The sequence below is a fragment of the Pipistrellus hanaki genome (assembly GCF_964339955.1).
Source record: "Pipistrellus hanaki genome assembly, chromosome: 2".
Lineage (NCBI taxonomy): Eukaryota > Metazoa > Chordata > Mammalia > Chiroptera > Vespertilionidae > Pipistrellus > Pipistrellus hanaki.
This window is the reverse complement of record NC_140504.1, coordinates 148,698,272-148,718,657: the sequence shown is the minus strand read 5'-3', so window position 1 is coordinate 148,718,657 and position 20,386 is coordinate 148,698,272. Positions and strand designations below refer to the sequence as shown.

General features: G+C 41.5%; 1 protein-coding gene across 2 annotated transcripts in view; it reads right to left on the bottom strand.

Moving 5' to 3' along the window:
• SLC44A5 (solute carrier family 44 member 5) overlaps positions 1 to 20,386 on the bottom strand; it is a 311,252-nt gene that overhangs the window by 105,699 nt on the left and 185,167 nt on the right. For both annotated transcript variants that reach the window (XM_084873496.1, XM_084873495.1), the window contains exon 3: positions 14,113 to 14,161. In XM_084873496.1, the coding sequence (XP_084729622.1) occupies positions 14,113 to 14,161 (49 nt within the window). The remainder of the gene's footprint in view (positions 1 to 14,112; positions 14,162 to 20,386) is intronic.

Below are 20,386 nucleotides of genomic sequence, written 5' to 3'. Positions count from 1 at the left end.
GAGATATACACTTTTTTTTTTTCCTGGTAAATCGAGGGATGTCTAATCCATTCTAGAAGCCTACGGATTTAAGTTTACCTTTAAGCTGTAGCCCAAAGTGCTGAATATTAATAGTGGCCACCATTCCCTAATGGGTGCAGTATTTTGAATGAGGTATTAATACTCATCAATACTATGGATAATTATTTGTGTATCTTCCTCACTGCTTTAACATTAGAGAAGTATATGACCTACTAATGGTTTTGGTTAGGTGACCTTGTGCTTAAGGGTCTCTTTCTGTCCAATTAGTAGGCAAGCTTTTCAAAGGCACTCAAAGATTCAATTCCCAAATCCCTTAAGAGCCTGCTGGTGTAAGGTTGGGGCAGCACAAATAAGCTAGTGATGAATGAACTGGTTTCAGAAAATCAGGCCAGGATTTGAGCAGGTATGCTTATTTATCTTTGTTCAATTGCTATAGTAAGGCAACATATATGTATATTTATCATAAATATGTAGGATAAAATGCAAATTAGAATTTAGTATTACATTATAATAATAAAATGATTATTTTTAACTTTATGACATCAGAGAAGGCACTTATTTCTCAGAACTCTCTCTAAAAAATTACAGGTATCTCAATTTTAATGGAGAAAGATCATTTGCTTTTATTTATTGGCATTTTGTCTCTAGTCAATACATGCTCTATTCTTAACAAGCTTACTTTTTTCCATTTCATCTTTTTGAGAACTAACAAATCCTATCTTCCTACAGATTCTAACTTGATAATTGGATTATCTGAAGTGGAACACGCTATAAGCAATACTCTATGCCTAACAGTTCCAAATGTAAAACAATTTTGTATCTTCCCAATAAGATTAAAAAAGGGAAGTGGGGGTCAATCAAAATATAATAAAGTGGATAAAATAATATAAAATAATCAAAGATCCACTTTTACTATTTGACTTACAGGTTTATTTACACATATATTTGTAAAACCATACATTATATACATATAAATGATATATTAACTTGGTATTAATGATATTTCCCTTTTAAATGTTACAAAAAAAGTTTTATCTTTGAACATCCATGTCTTTGTTATCACTGTGTTTCTTAGTTACTTAGTCTGGTTGTACAGACATCACTTTTACTTTTAAGTTGTCTGAGATTCACTTTTTGAGTCCATTGATGCTTCCAAAGGAAATTTATTCCAGGTTTCCCATTTGTTATCTCCACAGCATAACTACTTGCTGTAACACTTTAAAAAACGAACTTAAAAGTTGCTTATAATAATATCCAATATCTCATACAGCCAAGAGTAACAAATCTGTATCACTTGACCATTCTCTTGTTGAATCACGTCTTGTCTAGTCTCTAGAACAATCCTAATTAACTGTTACTTGCTGGTGAATCTTCCCCAAATAGTATTTAATTTTTCTAAGTAAAGTACTAGTAATTGAGACAGCACTCAGTAACTAGGAGGAATTCATGGTCCTCCAGAAGTATTCAGCACCAGGAATAAATAGAAATTTGGGGTATTTTGAAGTAAATATGGTTTTAGAGCCATCTTCTTAGTCTGATTAATTGCTTCAACATACATAATATGTTGAGGCCATGAGAGTCCCTCTAAAGTGAATTGTAGCTATGACTGAGGAAAGATTCCCCCAACTGGGGGAGAACTCTGTTAGATCGAGTTTCAGTTTTTTTCAGTCTCTTGGAAGACCAACAGTAATTTTTAACTCCCAATGAAGTCTTGATCTGCATATCCTGTTTTAATCAGGGCCTTATCTATGAGACTTTGAAGACCAAGGATATTCAGAGAGGCTCTGATTTTGAATCAGAGCCCTGCCACCCTTTCATAATACCACCTTTGCCATTAATGAGTGGTGTGACCTTCGATAGTGACTTTCTGTCATCAAGTCTAAGCTCTAAATCTGTAAATGATAGTTAGAAATAAACATTTTGTAGAGTTGTTCTGAGATTAAACTGTCCTAAGGATCAAGTGTCTGTACATACCCTTTGCAAAGACATAGTAACCTTTTATTTGAATCCTAACAGATTTCAACAAACTTAATGTGCCAGACAATGCACTTGGCATTAAAGATACAATGATGAACAAAACGGACCCATGGCTCACTCTGGTAAAGCTCATAGTATAGAAAGAAGACCTTAGTCAAACCATTACTAATAACAGGGTAATAGGCAAATTGATCAGGATGCCCTCACAATAACAACCGAACAGCAGGCTGTAGGAGTGACAAGGCCAGCAGGGGGGTAAGTGAGGGACAACCAAATGACTGAACAGCAGGCTTCGTGGGGTGACCAGGCCAGCAGAGGGGATAGTGAGGGACAAATGACTGAACAGCAGGCCATGTGGGGCGACCAGGCCGGCAGGGGGGGACAGTGAGGGGTGACCAGGCAGGTGGAGAGAGTTGGAGGCAACAAGGCCGGCAGGGGGGGGGGACAGTTGGGGGTGGGCAAGGGGGTAGGGGGAGCAGTGAGGGGCAACCAGGCCAGTAAGGGGGGGGGGCAGTTGGGAGCAACCAGGTCTGTGGCGGGGGGGTAGTTGGGGGCAGCCAGGCCAGCAGGGGTGGGGGCAGTTAGCGGTGACCAGGTCAGCAGGGTGGGGCGGGGGGCAAGGGGGGAGACAGTTGGGGACTATCAGGCCAGCAGGGGCAGCAGTAAAGGCAACCAAGCTTGTGGGGTGTGGCAGTTAGGGGTGACCAGGCTGATGAAGGGGGTCAATTGGAGGTGACCAGGCCAGAAGGGGGGGCAGTTGGAGGTGATCAGACCAGCAGGAGGGGAGGTTAGGGGCGATGAGACCAGTAGGCAGAGGCAGTTAGTGGTGATCAGGGGGGACAGTTAGGGGAGATCAGGCAGCCAGGCAGGTGAATACTGTGTTTCCCCGAAAATAAGACATCCTCCGAAAATAAGACCTAGCACATGGAAAGATAAGACATCCCCTGAAAATAAGACCTAGCGCAACTTTGGGAGAAAAAATTAATATAAGACACTGTCTTATTTTCGGGGAAACAGGGTAGTTAGGAGCCAGTGGACCCAGATTGTGAGAGAAATGTCCAACTGCTGGAATTTCATGCACCAGGCCTCTAATAATATAAATAAATTGGTGGCCTGGTGCATGAAATTCATGCATGGGGGGGGGGGGGGGAGGGTGGTGTCTCTCAACCCGGTCTGCACCCTCTCCGATCTGGGACCCCTCAAGGGACGTCCAACTACCAGTAAAACGAAAGTGGTAAAAATGAAAAATACTATTTTTATTCTCTCCCTTCCTTCCTTTACAGTCTTTATTTAAACTTTGAAACTTATAAAAATTTCACTCATATTTTCATTTATTTACATTCAATATTATTTTGTATTGGTTTCAGGTTTTATATTAATTACAGGTTTAGTGGTTAGACAATCATATAATTTACAAAGTGTTCCCCAATATTTCATATTTCCAGTACCCACCTGGCATCATACCGTCATTACAACACTATTGACTAATTCCCCATTTAAATGACAATGGGTTTACAGGTTCCTTTCAATCTTTCTTTTGTGTTGCTGACCCTTCCTTTTCGTTCTCACTTCTTCCCTCATTTTCCTTATGTAATATCTCAATTGGCCATCAAAGCTCAGTGAAGGAACTGGGACCTGCTTAATCCATTTTACAGACCAGGACACTGAGGCCAATTCCAGTTGGCTGGGGAACTTGACTCCGCACACAGGGAGCCCTCTCAGCTGAGCTCTCCACCCTTCCTAACGGGCAGCCTCAGGGCAAACAGAACAAACCTCCCCACCAGGCTTCCCAGCCTCTTTCTCAAGCTCCTCTTCATTGTTAACACTCCACATTCTTTCCTCTCCCCCACCCCACCCCCCTTCTTCACTGCCCCCCATTTTCAGGGGCAGGTGGTAGGCTTCCCGTGCACTGCTCAGTCACAGGCCACCGTGGGGCGGGGCGGGGCGGGAACTGGGGGCTGGGCGGGCCTGGCTTGCTTTTGGGCTGAGGCGGGAGCAGGAGTCGCTGCCTCTCAAGTGCGCAGGTGCCTGGCGGTTACTGGTCTCACCGTGGAGCGGAAAGTGGCCTTCGCCACCCACGGGGGGCAAGGGCTGCCAGGGTGAGGCCTGGTTAGCACTGGGAGCTTCGCCGAACCACCGCAGTCAGGTACCCAGCGGTGCGGTGCCCCTCCACTGAGGTGGTGCCACCCCTCAACCCACACCTGGAGGCTTCGGGTCCACACCCCTCAGCCCGGGTGTCCTTCCACGCCAGCAGTCATCGCCCCTTGTTCCCTGCCAGGCCAACCTGCATCTTGGGGCCACTACAGAACCTCACCCTCTGTGAGTAAGGCAGATCCCCCCTACTGGCCCCTGTCCCAGCCCGAGCCCCCTCCAGTGCACCCTGCCTTGGTGCCGCTCTGTGCTCCTTGGGCCACTCACCTCCTGACCAGCCACTTCACCTAAGCTGTGGTGCTCGCCCAGGAGCCGCCCCTCAGGCGGAGGCCTCTCCATGCACCTGCGGACCCCCTCATGCCCCTGTGTGGAGAGGCCTCTCTGCTGTGGCCCCACTCCCGACCCCAACACTGAAAGTCCCCACCCACCTGCGCCTGCTGCACATGCAGCATGCTGATCAGTCATTACTGTGATGGCATCCTGACCAATTTGCCTATTACCCTGCTATAAGTATAGATATGTGTGACAGTCCTTCAAGTGACAGTCTGGGCTCTTGACCCCATCTACCCAGAGATTATCCTAGCATTTTAGTCACATCCATCAAAATGGATCTGAATCAACAATAGTGCTGATGAATAGATGTTTGCGGGGAGGCAGAGAAGTGGACACACACTATACAACTTATGCAAGAAACACAAGAAGATTTCCCCCAATGAACATTCTTCTCCAAAAGTTCCTCCACATTGCCAGCCAGCCTCAACTCCTTTTCCTCTTCCTCCATCCATTGCTTAGACATGGCTTTCCTCTCACCATCAACTTGCTTCCCCACTCACCAAAAAGAAAAACAACCAAAATGCCGCTATTTACAGATTTAGTGAAAAATGTTTGCAGAGGAATACAAAAGAAAGAACTCTAGACTCATAACTAGAGACCTGGATTCAAACCCCATCTTCGTCAAAAAATCGTCAGGTAATCTTGCTGAAGCCATTCCCACTTCTCCAGGCCTCTGTTTCCTGCCCCAGAAGAGAATGCTGAACCAAATAAACTCTAATGTTCTTTTCAAAGCAAATGGATAATTATTATGATTCTGTTTCAATAAAAGCTCTACATGATACTAGATATTTTCAATTCTGTGGTTAAATTCAAGGGGTAATTAGATATGTCTAGATAATTATTCCTACTCCCTAAGATTTGGCTCACAGTTTGGTTGCTTGCTTTATTTATTTATTTATTTATGTAAGTTAATCTTCACCTGAGGATACTTTTTCCATTGCTTTTTTAGAGAAAGTGGAAAAGAGGGAGATTCAGAGAGAGAGAGAGAGAGAGAGAAGAGAGAGAGAGAGAGAGAGAGAGAGAGAGAGAGAGAGAGAAACATGATATGAGAGAGAGACATTGACTAGTTGCCTCCTGCATGCGCCCTGACCTGGGGTCAGGAAATAAACCTGTAACCCATGTATGTGCCCTTGACCAGAAATCAAATCCATGACCCTTCGGTGCACAGGCCTACACTCTAACCACTGAGCTATGCCAGTCAGGGATCAGTTGCTTAATATTTTAATAAAGTTTAGTCTTTCTACAAAATATGCTGAGCTTTCTTTGGGTTAATAAAAAAAGGCTATTGACTTCATTCAGCATGCTAATATTTCAAAAGAAATAACAGCTGAAAACTGCTGCTTCCATTGTCTATTTTTCACATGAGGCTAAGAAGAGTGAAATTTACTGATGTTTTCCTAAGCCAAGCTTTCCTACTGTGCGAAATAGTGAAGCAGAACATTGGCAGAACAGTTCCATTCTAATTGAAGCAGTGAAGACTTCCCACCACTGGGACACAGAGGGATGCACACTTAAAGACAATGCATTTATTCAGTGGATACGTACATCTTGTGACTAGAAAAAGAAATAGCAATCTGCATTGCTTTAAATAGCAGACATCTGTTTTCCCTAACATACTTCAAATACTTTGAATTTCCTGATTAGTTGTTATATGAGAACTGTATTTCTGAAAGACATAATGAGGCAATTTAAAGATGAGTCTTAAATGATCTTCAAAGCAAAGTGAAGAAAAATGCTCATGCTCCGGAAAAGAATGGTTAAAGCATACATGCGAGCTCCATAATGTGAACAAATAAAAATAATTCTTTCAACTATTTGCATTTACACTAAAAAAGTTCTATTAAATATTGCATGCGAAGGAGGATGATATAAAGGAGCAGAACACAGATAAATGAAAATATAGCATTATAGTTTTATAGCATGGCAACAAAATCCAGGATGCTATGAAAGCAGGCTTTGCTTGACTAAGACAAACATGAAGACTTTCTAAGTAATGAGATGAAGAACCTTTGTGAGCATTGCACAAATGCACACATACATCGTGGAGTAGATTCAAGAAGTGTACATGCAAATGCATCTCAGGCAGTTGTTCCAAGCTGGAGGTGTGGACTTATCTCACCATACCAGCCTTTCCTCAGCAATTTGTAACAGAATGGAAAGGATCATTTCTTTTTATCATAACAGTTTATAAAAATTGCACTGTATAAATATTTCCAGGTGGCTTATTTGTTTTATTTTTCACCCATAATTATTTTCTTTCTGCATGGTTAAAAGAAGTTATCATTGGAGAGATAAGTATTTCAAGTCAAATACCAAGGAATAACAACAAGGAAAAAATATGGATTCTATAAACAGTGAAGGTTAAAGAACTCACACTTTTTTTTTTTTTTTAAGCAGGCAAATGTGTAATGAGCACCTATTATATATCAAATTCTGTTTTAGGGAATAAGAATCCAGAGAATAAAAGTTTTAAGGAGCTCACAATCTGTTCATGGATGAAAAGAAATAAACAAAAAAGCAAAAAATCCTCAATATGATAAGGATTATAAATGGGGTATGTATAAGGTAGAAAACACAGATGAGAGAGCAATCGATTCTGCCAAAGGGTAGCTACAGCTAAAAGAAAATGGACATGTTGACTTGACCTTTATATGTGAGTAGAAGACAGAGAAGCATTCTGAGGACATGATTTCTCCAAATTGTATAAATAATAATAAAATTTTACAAGTCTAATATAATTTCTTCAAGGCCACCCTTCAAACTCTTATGATTGCTCTCTATAAAATAATGAATTAATTTCCTAGGTACACTGTTAGATTTTTGAAAGTGTAGGATATTATAATTGCATGGTTTTATTTATATAAAGAAATGGTATTCAGATATCGAAAAAGCCCAGCTACCAGAAAGGTGGAACGACCAGAACAACCGGAACGACTGGTGGCTATGACACTCACTGTAGTAACCAACTAGCGTGATCTGGTCCCTGATCAGTCCTTCCCTCTGGCCAGCCTACCCCCAATCATGCCTCCAACACCCTGATCAAGGGCAAGGCCAACTGGCCAAACACCCATGGCCTCCCACTCCCACCAGCCCAGCCCAATGAACTTCCATCCGGGCAGGCCAACTGGAGCCCACCCGTGCACAAATTTGTGCACTGGGCCTCTAGTATAAGTATATGAATATATATACAGAAGTATATAGACTTTTTTAACTACAAAGGTCTCAAGTTTAAAATTCCATAATGTAAGTATATACTTTTAAGTGCATATATTTACTTAAAAAGATACATAAGGCATTGATTATGCATGCTATCTCGGAGGCAGGATTCTGTAGTATTAGGGACTCTATGCCTTTTCCAAACTGTTTGTACCATTTACCTAAGGTATTACTGAATCAAATAAATGAATAGATTCCTTCAAACAAAACCCTTACTATATATGTTCCAACTAGGAAACAACATAATTTTATTTCTCTCTAAACATTGCCAGGGATGCAAAAACCATTCAGCATGTGTCATACTAGCTTCTGATTTTCAGGAAAATTAAAACTTAAGTCTCACACCATTAGACTGTGGCCAAAGGACTTCTCACAGTTTGACATATCGGGCAACAAAAGTTAATTAGACATATTGAGAATAAACACCAGGTTCCTCATTAAGAAGGCCAAAACTATTTCTACTCAATAGCAAGGCAGTTATTCAATACCAGAGGCCTAGCGTGGGAAATCACACAAGACCCAGACCCAGCATGCTGCGGGACCCAGTGTCAAGTCCCACTGGCACCACAGGACCCATCAATGCTCCTCCTGGTGACCAGTTGTTACAATGTTACAACCACTGGGATTTTATTATATAGACTAGAGGCTCGGTGCACAAAATTCATGCACAAGTGGGGTCCCTAGGCCTGGCAGGTAATCAGGGCCAATCAGGGCAGGCTGATCAGAGTCCAAAGGCCCTGGTGAGGTTGAAAGAGGAGGTGATGGTGGCTGGGCCAGATGCAGAAGAAACAGATGCCAGAGGCAGATGCTGCCCTTGGTGCCCTGCCACCCCATGGTTCCCTGCCCCCTTCCTTCCCTCAGTGATGCACTGTCACTGGGGGTCTGCTGGCAGGGAGAGGGATAAGGGGAGGGGCCAGGGAAGGTTTCGATCCCCAGTTTGGAATACGCAGGAGGCAGCCAATCAATGATTCTCTATCATCATTGATGTTTCTATCTCTATTTCCTTCTCCAAAATCCATCAAATATATATTTTTTAAATGCAAAGTTTTTAGAGGAAGAAAGGTAGGGCAAGGGAGCTGTTGATAAGCTATTTGAGATCTCATATTTGAGATAGGATAACATAAGGTGGTCCTCAGGGGTGGCAGGTGAGGAGTGGCAGTGGTTGGAGCAGGGCATTGCAGGCTGAGGAACGGGCTGTAATGACTGGGAATGTCTGTGACAGTGACACCAAGGGTATGTTGGGGTCATCGCTGAAATCATTCATCCCCAAGAGGTTCTGATTCCAGAAGGGAGGAGGTACATGGAGATCAGCAGGCCTCTGTTAGCCTAGAAGGTAAAGCAGGAGGCAGGAGCAGGCTGCCCTGCTTCCCTACATTTGTAAACATGCAGTGTAACTGCACATGGATGTCAGTCACACGGCCAAATCAATGCCCAGCCAGTGCTGGTGGCTGTGTCCTGCCACTCTCTGGCTGTGCTGTGGCTCTATTGTGAGGGGAGTGGGGGGATCCGAAGTCACACCCCCAAGCACAGGTAGTATACCAAGGGGTGGGCAGGAAGCCAGAAGCTGGAAGCCAGAGCTGACGTCGTGTGATTGGCCAAAGAGGCTGAAGCCACGCCCCCAAGCACAGGTAGCCTGGGAAGGGGCCCAGGAAGCCAGTAGTTGCACTTCACAGGTGAGTCCCTGCAAGCCCATGGCGCATGTCAGCCAGGCCAGGCGGGGCCTGGGGAGGCCTCCCTCCTGCTGGCCTCCCAGCTGTGCCGGCTCACTGGTCTTCTATTCCACCTGGACACAAACTATTTCTGGGGAATGGGAAGAGGGGAGGGAAAAAAAGTCTCTCTTCCCATTCCCCCACCGAAAAAAATTCTCATTTAAACTATACCTAAGTATTGACTGAGAGCAATTACACAATAAACCCTTTAAGTAGCAAAACTGCCAGAGCACAGCAGTATTTGAAGAACATATGGTAATATGTATATTCCTCTGGCACAGCTGTCTTTCTGATACAGGCATATGGTAATGAAGATAAGGATTAGCTTCTCCAAAAAGAGAAGATATGGGTCCCTTAGAAACACTGTAGCTGGAACCACAGTAAAGGTGAAGGGTCAGATATCTGTGCTGAACGAACTGTCAAGGACACCTTTAGCCAAGAATTAGAGATCCAAACAAAATAGGACACAATATAGTCCAGCTTCTTCTCTCCCCCTACCCCACCATTAGGCAACTAGTACTGCTAAGAGGCTCTGTGCCCCAGGTTCACTGCCTGGAGTTCTCTCCTGAAGCAAATGATCATTAGCCTCACTTAATTCCCTTAACAAATCACCACAGGGGAAAAAATAAGTCCCACATGCTTATCATGCCTGTCAAACCAGAATCTCAAATGATCTGCTCAGCTTCACTCCCAAAGGTCTCTGCTCCAGCCCCTCCGAGGCAGGAAGGCACGCCATGCACTCACACGCTGTGATTCACACACAGATGCACATCAGGTTCCCCTCTGAGGAAGGCCTTCTGCCCGCTGTGGAGTGTGGCCACAGACAGCCTCCAGCCACCCACCGCAGGCTCTTCACCTCCAGGTCCCAGGGAGGGATGGATTGAGCTGGGGTTCCTAAAGGTGTGGCCCCTGCAGTTACTCCAGACCCCTGGGCGAGGCAGTAAGCAACCCAGGGCTGCCTGTAGCATGGGCTGAGGCTTTGTGGGGTCTGGTGACAGACTGACATCTCCCTCTGTGGAATCCCACTTCCTTCCCCTTCTCACGGATGTTGATTCCTCATAAAGAGCGTGCACCCCAAACTCCATCTCAGCCTCTGGAGCACCTGATCTGGAACACATGCCTCAGAAAGTGTGATTCTCTTTCTCATTCTCTGTCAAAATCTCTCTCCTCCAAGGTCCAGCTCAGATAACACCTTCAAGAAGTATTTCTTGATCCTTCCAATGAGGAATAACGGTTCATTTTACTGTCCTAAATTATGGTTGCAGCTCTATTTAGAAAGTCATTCTTTTATTTTCTTTTTTTTTTTTTAGTCAAGTCTGCGGTTTAAATTTTAAGTTTATTGAGAACACAGTCTGTATTTTACTCATTTCGGTATGTCCAAGTCCCTAACAGATAAGAGTTATGAATGAATGAATAAACATGATATAGAATCTGCCTACTCCTCTAATTTGTCCCTTCTCTAGTATAACTGAAACAAAATCCTGCCAATATCTCATCTCCAATATTTCATACACATGCCCAGACCCCTCTACTTTGAGATAGATGTTATATCTAGCCTCTGCTTTCAAATCTAGTTAAGCAAACTTGCTTTGCTTGGTATATGGTTGTCCTGTCTTTAAGCCATCACATAAAAAATGCCTCCTTTGACAACATGATCCTACTTCTAAAAATTGTTGAAGACCCTCCTATTATGTAAAATACCCTGGGTATTGCCACCCAACTCCAGTTACCTCAAAATACTCTGGTTCCATTAATTTAGGTATCTAACAGTTGTCTAAAAATCATTATGCTCCATCAGAACATTGGCCAGTTTTTAGGTTCCCTTAAGACTTTCTAAAACTAGAATAATGTTCTGTATACGGGAAATGCAAAATGTATATATTCTGGATTAATAGTATGTATGTTCACAGAATGATAGAAATTCAAGATGGAAAAGGACTCAGTGGTCATTTAGTCCAACTCCTCTGTAGGAATGTATCTCCTCTACAACATCCCCAATGAATGCCTCTTCACTCTCTCCTTAAACCTCTTCATGTAGTGAACTTACCACCTCCCCCAAAGCTCCAGGTAAAAATTAATGCATCTTATTACATTTTAGACAGGTTTCTCACCTTCTATAATAATATTACTTTAAGCCTTATGAAACCTACCAATTTGATTAGTATGATCATATGACCTCAATCTATGTTGTATATAAGGAAGGGGTGGGGGAGAGGCAATTATGGAACATGAAAGGCTCTCAGTTCTCTTTACCTTTCTACCCACATGCTGCCTCTTTCCAGGAAGGATCTTAAATGAAATGACTTGAAACACCTGGATACAATAGAATTATTAAAAAAGAAATAGAAATCTAAAATCCTGAGAAGAAATTCTTGACTCAAAGGTGAATGCAGTTGCTGGCATTGAAATTAAATATATCCATGGGTATTCTACAAGTCTATATAAATGCAGAAATAAAAGGGATTACAAAGTTCTTATCTGATAGAAGAAGGGATACTAATTCTCCACTAAATGGAATTTTTTCTGACTTTCAAGTAACAACAGGAACTTCTCATATAGCATCTTATAAAAGCGATTTACTTCTTAGTTTCCAGGTGCATTCATTTTGCCCTCTAATGTACTGCCAAGAATACTGGTAGTACTGCTGAATACTCCCTTAAACAATCACAAACCTCACTACCTCAATCCAACATCAACCAACCTGTTGAGAATAGGAGATAAAGCATGGGCTCTGGGTAACGGCTTTCCAAAAGGGGCAGGGAAAACACGGTAAACTATCAAAATCACTCTTTTGGGTCAACATTATGGGGCGATAGCTTCCATGTTCCCACTTTTTAGTGTATGAGGGAAAATGAGAAAATGAGTTCATCTCTCTGGTGGCACAACCATCATTCCTTCACCTCTTTGGAAACAACTGCAGATGGGTGGTCATAACGCACAAAACAATGTCCTTGTGAACTGAGAGAGGCGTATAGAACATGGTGATGGCAGGCAGGGAGCGCTGTCAGGGTCTGCCAGAATATCCGATAAGACTTAGCTCTCTTGGAAGGAAAGTGACATTATGCAAACAGAAGGTGTTATTAAAGCTGGCCTTGCCACTATGAAGAAACTGGAGTTTCTCATTTGCTTCTTAAACACTCCCAATTATTTTCTCAGAAAGGGCACTATAGAACCCTGCAGCCTCAAAGGTCACTGTGACTTCCTGTAGTTAAGCAATACTTTCCTGTTCGTGGATTGAAGAGTAAGGGAGGTATAGCCACATGCTGACCATTTCACCTAGCAGCACTAAAAGCTGTAGGTAAAAATAAATTACTTTCCTCACAGTGATTATCACAGTTGCTGTGACTGTGCCTGGACTACCTGGTTCCCTCATTAAATTCTAAATAACGAAATACAGAGAGCTCTCACCTCCTTGCCCACACATGAAGCCAGCCAGGCCTAGCTCTGCTTCTTTCTCGACAGCTCGAAAAGGCACCTGTGATCTGTATGCCATCTGCCCAAATGTGGCAGCTCATTTCTTCTCCTTCTCTCTCCTCATCCTCCTAGTATTATTATTGCTGTCATTATTATTGTTGAAGAATCTGGGTTATCCTTAAAAGCCCCTTGAGACCAATACACTAGATAAAATTCTCACTAATCAGTTATTGTAAAATGAATGCAAGTACCTTAATAGTAGCTTCCTTATTGAATGAGACTATTTGTACACCAGACAACAAAATGTACTCATGGTGTTACCGTGATGAGAATGTGAGAGGCAATGTGCACATACTTATTCAAAAGAAGGCAGAGGAGCACCTTTAAATGAATGACTCAAAACAAATGAGCCGGGTTTTTAGAGCATTAGAATACATTGAGTAACCATTTGTTTAAAGCTGAGATAGTACAGTGACATAACAGTAAATGCTATGTACAATACATGGTGATGGTTGGCAAGTGCAAATAAGCAGCTGATCATTATTCCTCATCACGGTTTATTATGGCATACAACTGCCAGAAATCAATGTCAAAGCCAAGCACAAACCAGCTACCAACAGCATAATTTCCTCTTCATTTTTAGCTATTCTACCCTGCGACCCCTCCCCCCATTTGATTAGCAAGAAGCCTGAGAATAGAGGATAACAAATAAAAATAAGAGGCCTGTGAGTTATTAGATAATTTTAAAATGCCACACAACCTTAGGGGAGAATCACCAGTTGAGACAAGTATATATTTCCCCAGAGGATTTTAAAATATCCTAAAGCATGCATGCTGCATTGGTGAATGGCTGTCTCTAAGAAAGCTCTCTGCTTTTGGAAACTGAGAAGCACACATACCTGGCGTGCAAGAAGTTGGCATAGCAACTCTGCACTGCAGTTGTGAATCACAGAGTAAACAAGTGCATAAAACAACTACCCGAGTGTGCTTGCTTCTCCACAAAGTGGTTAAATCTTGTAAAGTATTTTTTACTTCTCTTTTTGAGAATTACAAACTCTTCACTCTAATAACTTAAGGCGGCTCATCTGCCAAACAAGAGAGGATGGGATATTCATGACTCGTGGAAAGATTTATCCTGGATAAATAAGATGACCTGTAGCCTAAAATTTCCCCTTACAGTAGACATAATTCTCCACTGACTGAAAAATAGCACTAAAAAACAACCTTTTCTGTGTTTGTTAAAAACAAAAACAAAATTTTTTTAAGTACTTCTAGGAAAAGAATTGCTTACCTCTTTGCAATAGGTCCCTTGAAATCTGGATCAAATGTTCTTGTATCACCTGCATTTAAAACAAATACCTTTTTAAGCATATAAGCCAATGAAATGGAAAATAAATACATATAAAATATGATTTAAAAATCTATATCTTGGCTAGTCTACTGCTCAGTGTGGTATTGAATTCATTCTGTCTAATGAAACTTGAGTTATGCCTTGGTTACAACTGTCAATCTTTCTTCCCAGCTAGGAGCAAGACTAAAAAAGAGTTGCTAAGGACTATATTCAGTACACACACCCTCTCACTTTTCTGAATAGCAACATTATAGAGTGCACTCCAAGTAGTTCTGAAGCCCTTCTAGCCTGAAGATCTGTCTTACCACCTGCCATGGCCAAGTATTGCTGAGTACTTTTAAGGTGTCTGCCTATCCCAGTCCTTTCGGTAGATTAGGCTTTGCTTCAAGAAACTGGAATATTAGTCACTGTTTTCCCTGCCAGGTTGGCTGTATGGCAAATACAAATATTATTATAATACATAAGAAGCCATTTTTATTGATTATATATATATATATATATATATATATATATATATATATATATATATCTGCTACTAGATTTCATGCCATCTGGGACTATGCTCTAGTCATTCATTGTTGCATCATGATTTAATCATCCTTAAATACTACAAGGAACACAGAGAACAGCTTTGTTCCCCTCCCCATGGACTGTGTGGGCAGACCCAGTAATAACTTCTATAATTTTTGGCCAAAGTTGCACATTTTGCAACAGGTAACCCAATCTAAGCACTACCACCCCCTCCTCTAGGACTTTGTCCCTGTGTGAAAGCCTGGTATTGAATTAAGGATAGAATTTCAAAATGGGAGTGAAGAAAGACCTCAACCCCCCGCCAAACTTTGCCTATACTTTATGGGGATATTAGGCTGAGGAGTCAGAGGCCTCCTCAATGTAATCACAGGCTGATGGTCAAACAACAGGAGGGAAAGAATAAGAGATATCCAATCCAATTGCAGTCAGCAAATATTCATAAAGCACCTAGTGTACTCTGAGAGCTCTGAGGGCACACCGAACTTTAGGCATGGCCCCTATCTTGGGGACCTCACAACTGGTGGAGCAAGATTCACATAATGATTCAGTCAACGGATATTTTTTGAGAACATTTATATACTAGGCCCTATGATATATATTACATGAACATGACTATACCATATAAAATAATTAATAAAATACTAAATTATGTGGTATTGGCCTTAAGTGTTATAGGAATTCTAAGAAAGTAAGTTTCAGCAAGGACTTAGGATGTCAAGAGGGTTTCATTCTGGAAATGAGTGTGTGTGTGTGAGAGTGAGTGTGTGTGTGTGTGTGACTGGAATGAAACAAAAGGGAAAGGAGAAACATTCTGGGAGGGTGAAACCAGACCTCTGTTAAATTCAGTAACTATTTATTGATCACCTGTTATGTGCTCTGCAATAAAGGAGGCACTGCAGGAGATATAAGGTTTGGTGAGACATAGTTTCTGCAAGCTAACAAACTGTTGAGCAGAGATAGAAGAAAAGTCCACAAATCACTCTAATACAAGGAAGATATGATAAGAGGGGTATATAAAATGTGTTAAGGGAGTTCTATGAAAGGAAGGTCACATTCAGTTCAGATTAGGCAGGAAGGGCTGCTAGAGCCACAATTTTTTGAGACAGGTAAAGCCCTGGAGAGATGAAGGAAGTCACAGAGTTAGAAATGAATATCATGTTCCTGGGGATGGTGGAATGATCAGCCTGAATGGAGCACCAAATAATGGAATTGTGTGTGAGGGGGGAGGGGGGGAGGGGGAAGGCATGGGGAGAGAGGAAGGCAATGCTGAATAGATAGTGTGGGGTCAGACAGAAAGCCTAAAACCATGGATGGAAATTGCTTTATACATCTTAGGCCAGAGGAGCCATAGTAGGATTTGAACAGAGGGATGGCATGGTAGAGCAGTGCTTGAGGAAGAGCAATCAAGCAGCAGCATGCAAGTTGTATTATAAAGTGCAAAGTCAAGGAGACCAACAAAGAGTCTACTGCAATAACAGAGGACAAGTAAGGTGAGCCACTGCACGGTGGTGGTGGAAGTAATAGAATCCAAGATTCAAGGTTCACCACAGAGTGGCCAAGTGGCTTAGAGATCAGGAATAATGGCACAGGAGTCAGGCTGTTCTGTCACTTACTGTCAGAGTGACCCAGGCAGGTCCTTACACTTCTGAATTTAAGTTTCTGTATTTGTAAATAGGGCTTACAATACTACCTATGTCATAAAGATGTTAGGAAGATTAAATGAATTAATAACTGTAAAAGTGCTTAAAACAATGACTGGTACTTAACCCCCCAATGTTCATTATTAATCATATAATTACATGAAAAGATAAACAGAACATGATGAATGTTAAGATGTGAGGTTTAAACTACATCAGAAACCTATATGACCATCTTAATCAGTGTCACCACAATTTAACTTAATAAAATAAAAGACAGGGTTAAAGATTGCTCCAAATGGGACTAAAGACCTAGAAATTGTGATTCTCAACCACTTCTGGTCCATTTCCTTGGTTTAAGGAAAGGTTGATGCTATTACAAAAATTGGGAACAATAATGGGTGGAAGAAATTATAAGGTTGTTATAAGAAAAAGAGCATATCTTGATTTTTCTATTTAAATTTAAAAAAAATTAATTTATCTTTCTCATTGAAAGTATTATAGATGTTCTCCCTATTTTCCCCATTGACTCCCCACCCCCGCCTGCTGCGCCCACCTCCCCCCTCAACCCCAGGACTCCACCATTCTAGTGTCAGTGTCCATGGGTTATGCATATATGCATATAAGTTCTTCAGTTAATATCTTCCCACCCCCTACCTACACACTCATCCTCTGAGATTTATCAATCTGTTCCATGCTTCTATGTCTCTGTTTCTGTTTTGTTCATCAGTTTATTTGATTCCACATAGGAGTGCAATCATGTGATGCTTCTCTTTCTCTGACTGACTTATTTCACTCAGTATGATACTCCCCAGGTACCTCCATGCTGTCTCAAAAGGTAAGAGATTCTTCTTTTTCTACAGCTGCATAGTATTCCATGGTATAAATGTACCACAGCTCTTTTTTTTATCCACTCATCTACTGGTGGGTATTTGAGCTATTTCCAGATCTTAGCTATTGTAAATAGCGCTGCTATGAACATATGGGTACATATATTCTTTCTGATTGTTGTTTCCAGATTCTTAGAAGTAGGAACAAGATTTTTCTCTTTTTCAATTTGAAGTGACATCCAATTGAAAAGTCCAGCATTCAACTGCAGTTAAGAAACTGAACCCTTGGGTCAAGTCTTGAAGTAAATATTTGAAAGTCAATGAGTTTATATCATGAAAAAGTGATGAGCTTCATAAAGAAGGCCAGGTATGTAGAGGAATGTTATAATAACAATAATGTTTAACATGTTTTTAGGATTAACTGCTAAACATTGTGCTAAATGCTTTTATGCATTATTTTGTTCACTTGACACAATAATCTTATTAGATAGGTAGATTGGAAACTATTAGCCTGTTGTTGCATATGCGAAAACAAGGCATGGAGAGGTTAAGAAACATGTCCACAGCCACACAGTTAATAAATGATCCATCTGGGACCCACACCAGCCAGTCTCACTGCAACACAACAGGTCCTGTTGTCGCACCTTATGAAGCCAACATTGGTTTCTACTCCAGGGGGAAGTGTGTTAAATGTTTCCTGTTTGAGACAGTCCATATGTACTTCAGTGTCAAGTTCTCTGACACATTATCAGCTTCTCTTTTTTTCTGACTGCTTGCCAGACTCTGCCTCCAAGCAACAAATACGTTTCAGGGTGTCTAATCCCCCTTTCTCTGGGAACTGGCCTCCTCTCTAAACCAGCAGCCAACTTCCTCCCACATGCCTGTGCCCTGGCAATCTGTGACTGGGTCCTGTTTGGACAGGAGACTCAAGCGGGGCCACACATCCCTGGCCACTGTATCCCTTTATCCCAGGAATTTAGAATTAGAACGGGCAGTGAGTTAGTCAGCGGGAGATTGGAACTGCAAAATACAAAGCTTGAAGGTCAGAAAAGCGGAGAAAACTGGCTTTCAGAAATCACTGAAGCAAACAGATGCAGAGATGGAAGTCCTGGTGGACCTTAGCTTCCTGTTGCAGTGCCTACCTGAGGCCCAGGCTTCAGTTTCATGAGACACCTATATCCTTTCACTGAAGTCATATTTTTTTATTTGTTTATTTATTTATTTACTTACTTATTTTGCTAGTTCACATCAGTTATGGGCAGCTGAAGAGTCCTACAAATATACTCATCCTATATAGCTCAATTTAGGTTTCAACAATTCATTTGAACAACATTTATTATATTCTTGCAATAAACAGGTGGTGGGGATTCAAGGAGAATTCTTGAGCCTAAGTCTGCTTTCACAAAGCTCGTAATTGAATAACATATACACACTAGACTATACTTTCAGCACTATGTGGCTGCCATGATAGAGATAGGTAGAGGGTGCCATGGGGCATAGAGAGGCTCATAACTGGATAGGTGTCATGTCTCAGCTCCTGGCTGACACTGAGCTCGGGCTTCACTTTCTACCAACCTTCTGGCCGGGTGCTCTTCACTCTGCGTGGAACATAGTGCGGGTATTCTTGCTGGTCCAGGTATCAGTTCCCCAAACTAGCTGAACATTAAAATATCTCAGAACTTATTTGAGGGGGTGGGGAATGCAAGTTTCCACCACCTCCATACCAAATACTACATTTCTGTAGGTCTGAGGTGCATCTGGAAATGTGTATTTTTTTTAAAGTCCCATCAGATAATTCTCATGCACAGACTTAGAGAGCATTAGGCTACTTGATTTATTCTGAATTTCATTTTTAACCTCTATCTTAGTTCATACATAGTCCTTAATTCTAGCTGTACATAACAGAGCAAACCTGATGAAATGAGAGGAAAGCAGGTTTTCATGATGTGTATGAGCTTTAGGAAACACCACAATTAAGGGCAAGAGGTAAAATGAAACAGTTATAGAAAGAGAAAGAGAAAAGTGACATTCAAAAAAGCCAAAAATTTTCAAGAAACAAGGAAGATTAAATGTTGGTCCCCCCACCCCCACCCCGCCAAATGATTATTAAGTGAATGCATTCTTGTGGCAGGGACTATAGTAAGTGCTTGCTACACAGATATGCCCTTTTGCACAATTCCACATGGAAAAAGGTGAATTTCACCACCACCACTACCCCCACTTGGATTATGCAAACAATAGCAGTGATATATACTTATTTATTATGGCATGTAATGCTCCCAATAATTCTGTGATGTGTATCATTATTATCATTCCAGTTTATAGATGAGGAAGTTGAGGCACAGAAGGGTCAGGAAATTTGCCCTAGCCCACTCAGTTAAGCAGAGGTGATGTGGAATTGGAAGGCAGGCGATCTGACCCCAAAGCCTTTGTTGAGCCACTGGGCAGTAAATTCCTCTTTCCTAGTAGTGATCTTAGAGAAATTCCACAGATGAGTGGGGAGGGGAGGTAGGTTGAAAGGGATCAAAAACTTTTACTGGTCCTGTGATTTATTCGCTTTTCACATTAAAGATAAACTACACTGGTTTAAAAGTATCTGGGGTGGCTTTCAATTTTGGTGTGATTTGCAGCTCACCAAGTGAAAAAGCAGATTGCATTGTAAGTGAAGCGCTATTGTCAAATCTGTCTGACAGCTGACACTTTCTGACTGTAAATCCCCCGGCTGCCTTTATAGTTCAGTTGAAAATACACTAAAACCACAATGCAGTGGTAATTCTTGAGCCATATAGTAATGACATTCTTGAGCTGACTCCATATAGTAATGACAGCTGTGATGTGATGACTTCAGCTTGCCCCATGTGCTAGCAGAATTTTTATTGTTATGCAAATTTTATTTCCCCAAAATCAATGCAGGGCATCGCTTTTTCAGACACCCCATGGGCTCTAATTGCTTCTCTAGAATAAATAGACTGAGGGGCCAGCTGAATGAAAAAAGCCACAATGCTTCACTGTCATATAGCACAGCTAGCTGAATATAATTCATATTTCTTATTTGAAGAAAAAGAAAGATAATTAAAATTAGGTAATCATAGTAAAGCTTTTTATGTTCATGTGACTTATTTCTTTTTTTTTCTTTTTTTTTTTAAATATATTTTATTGATTTTGTACAGAGAGGCAGGGAGAGAGATAGAAAGCTAGAAACATCGATGAGAGTCA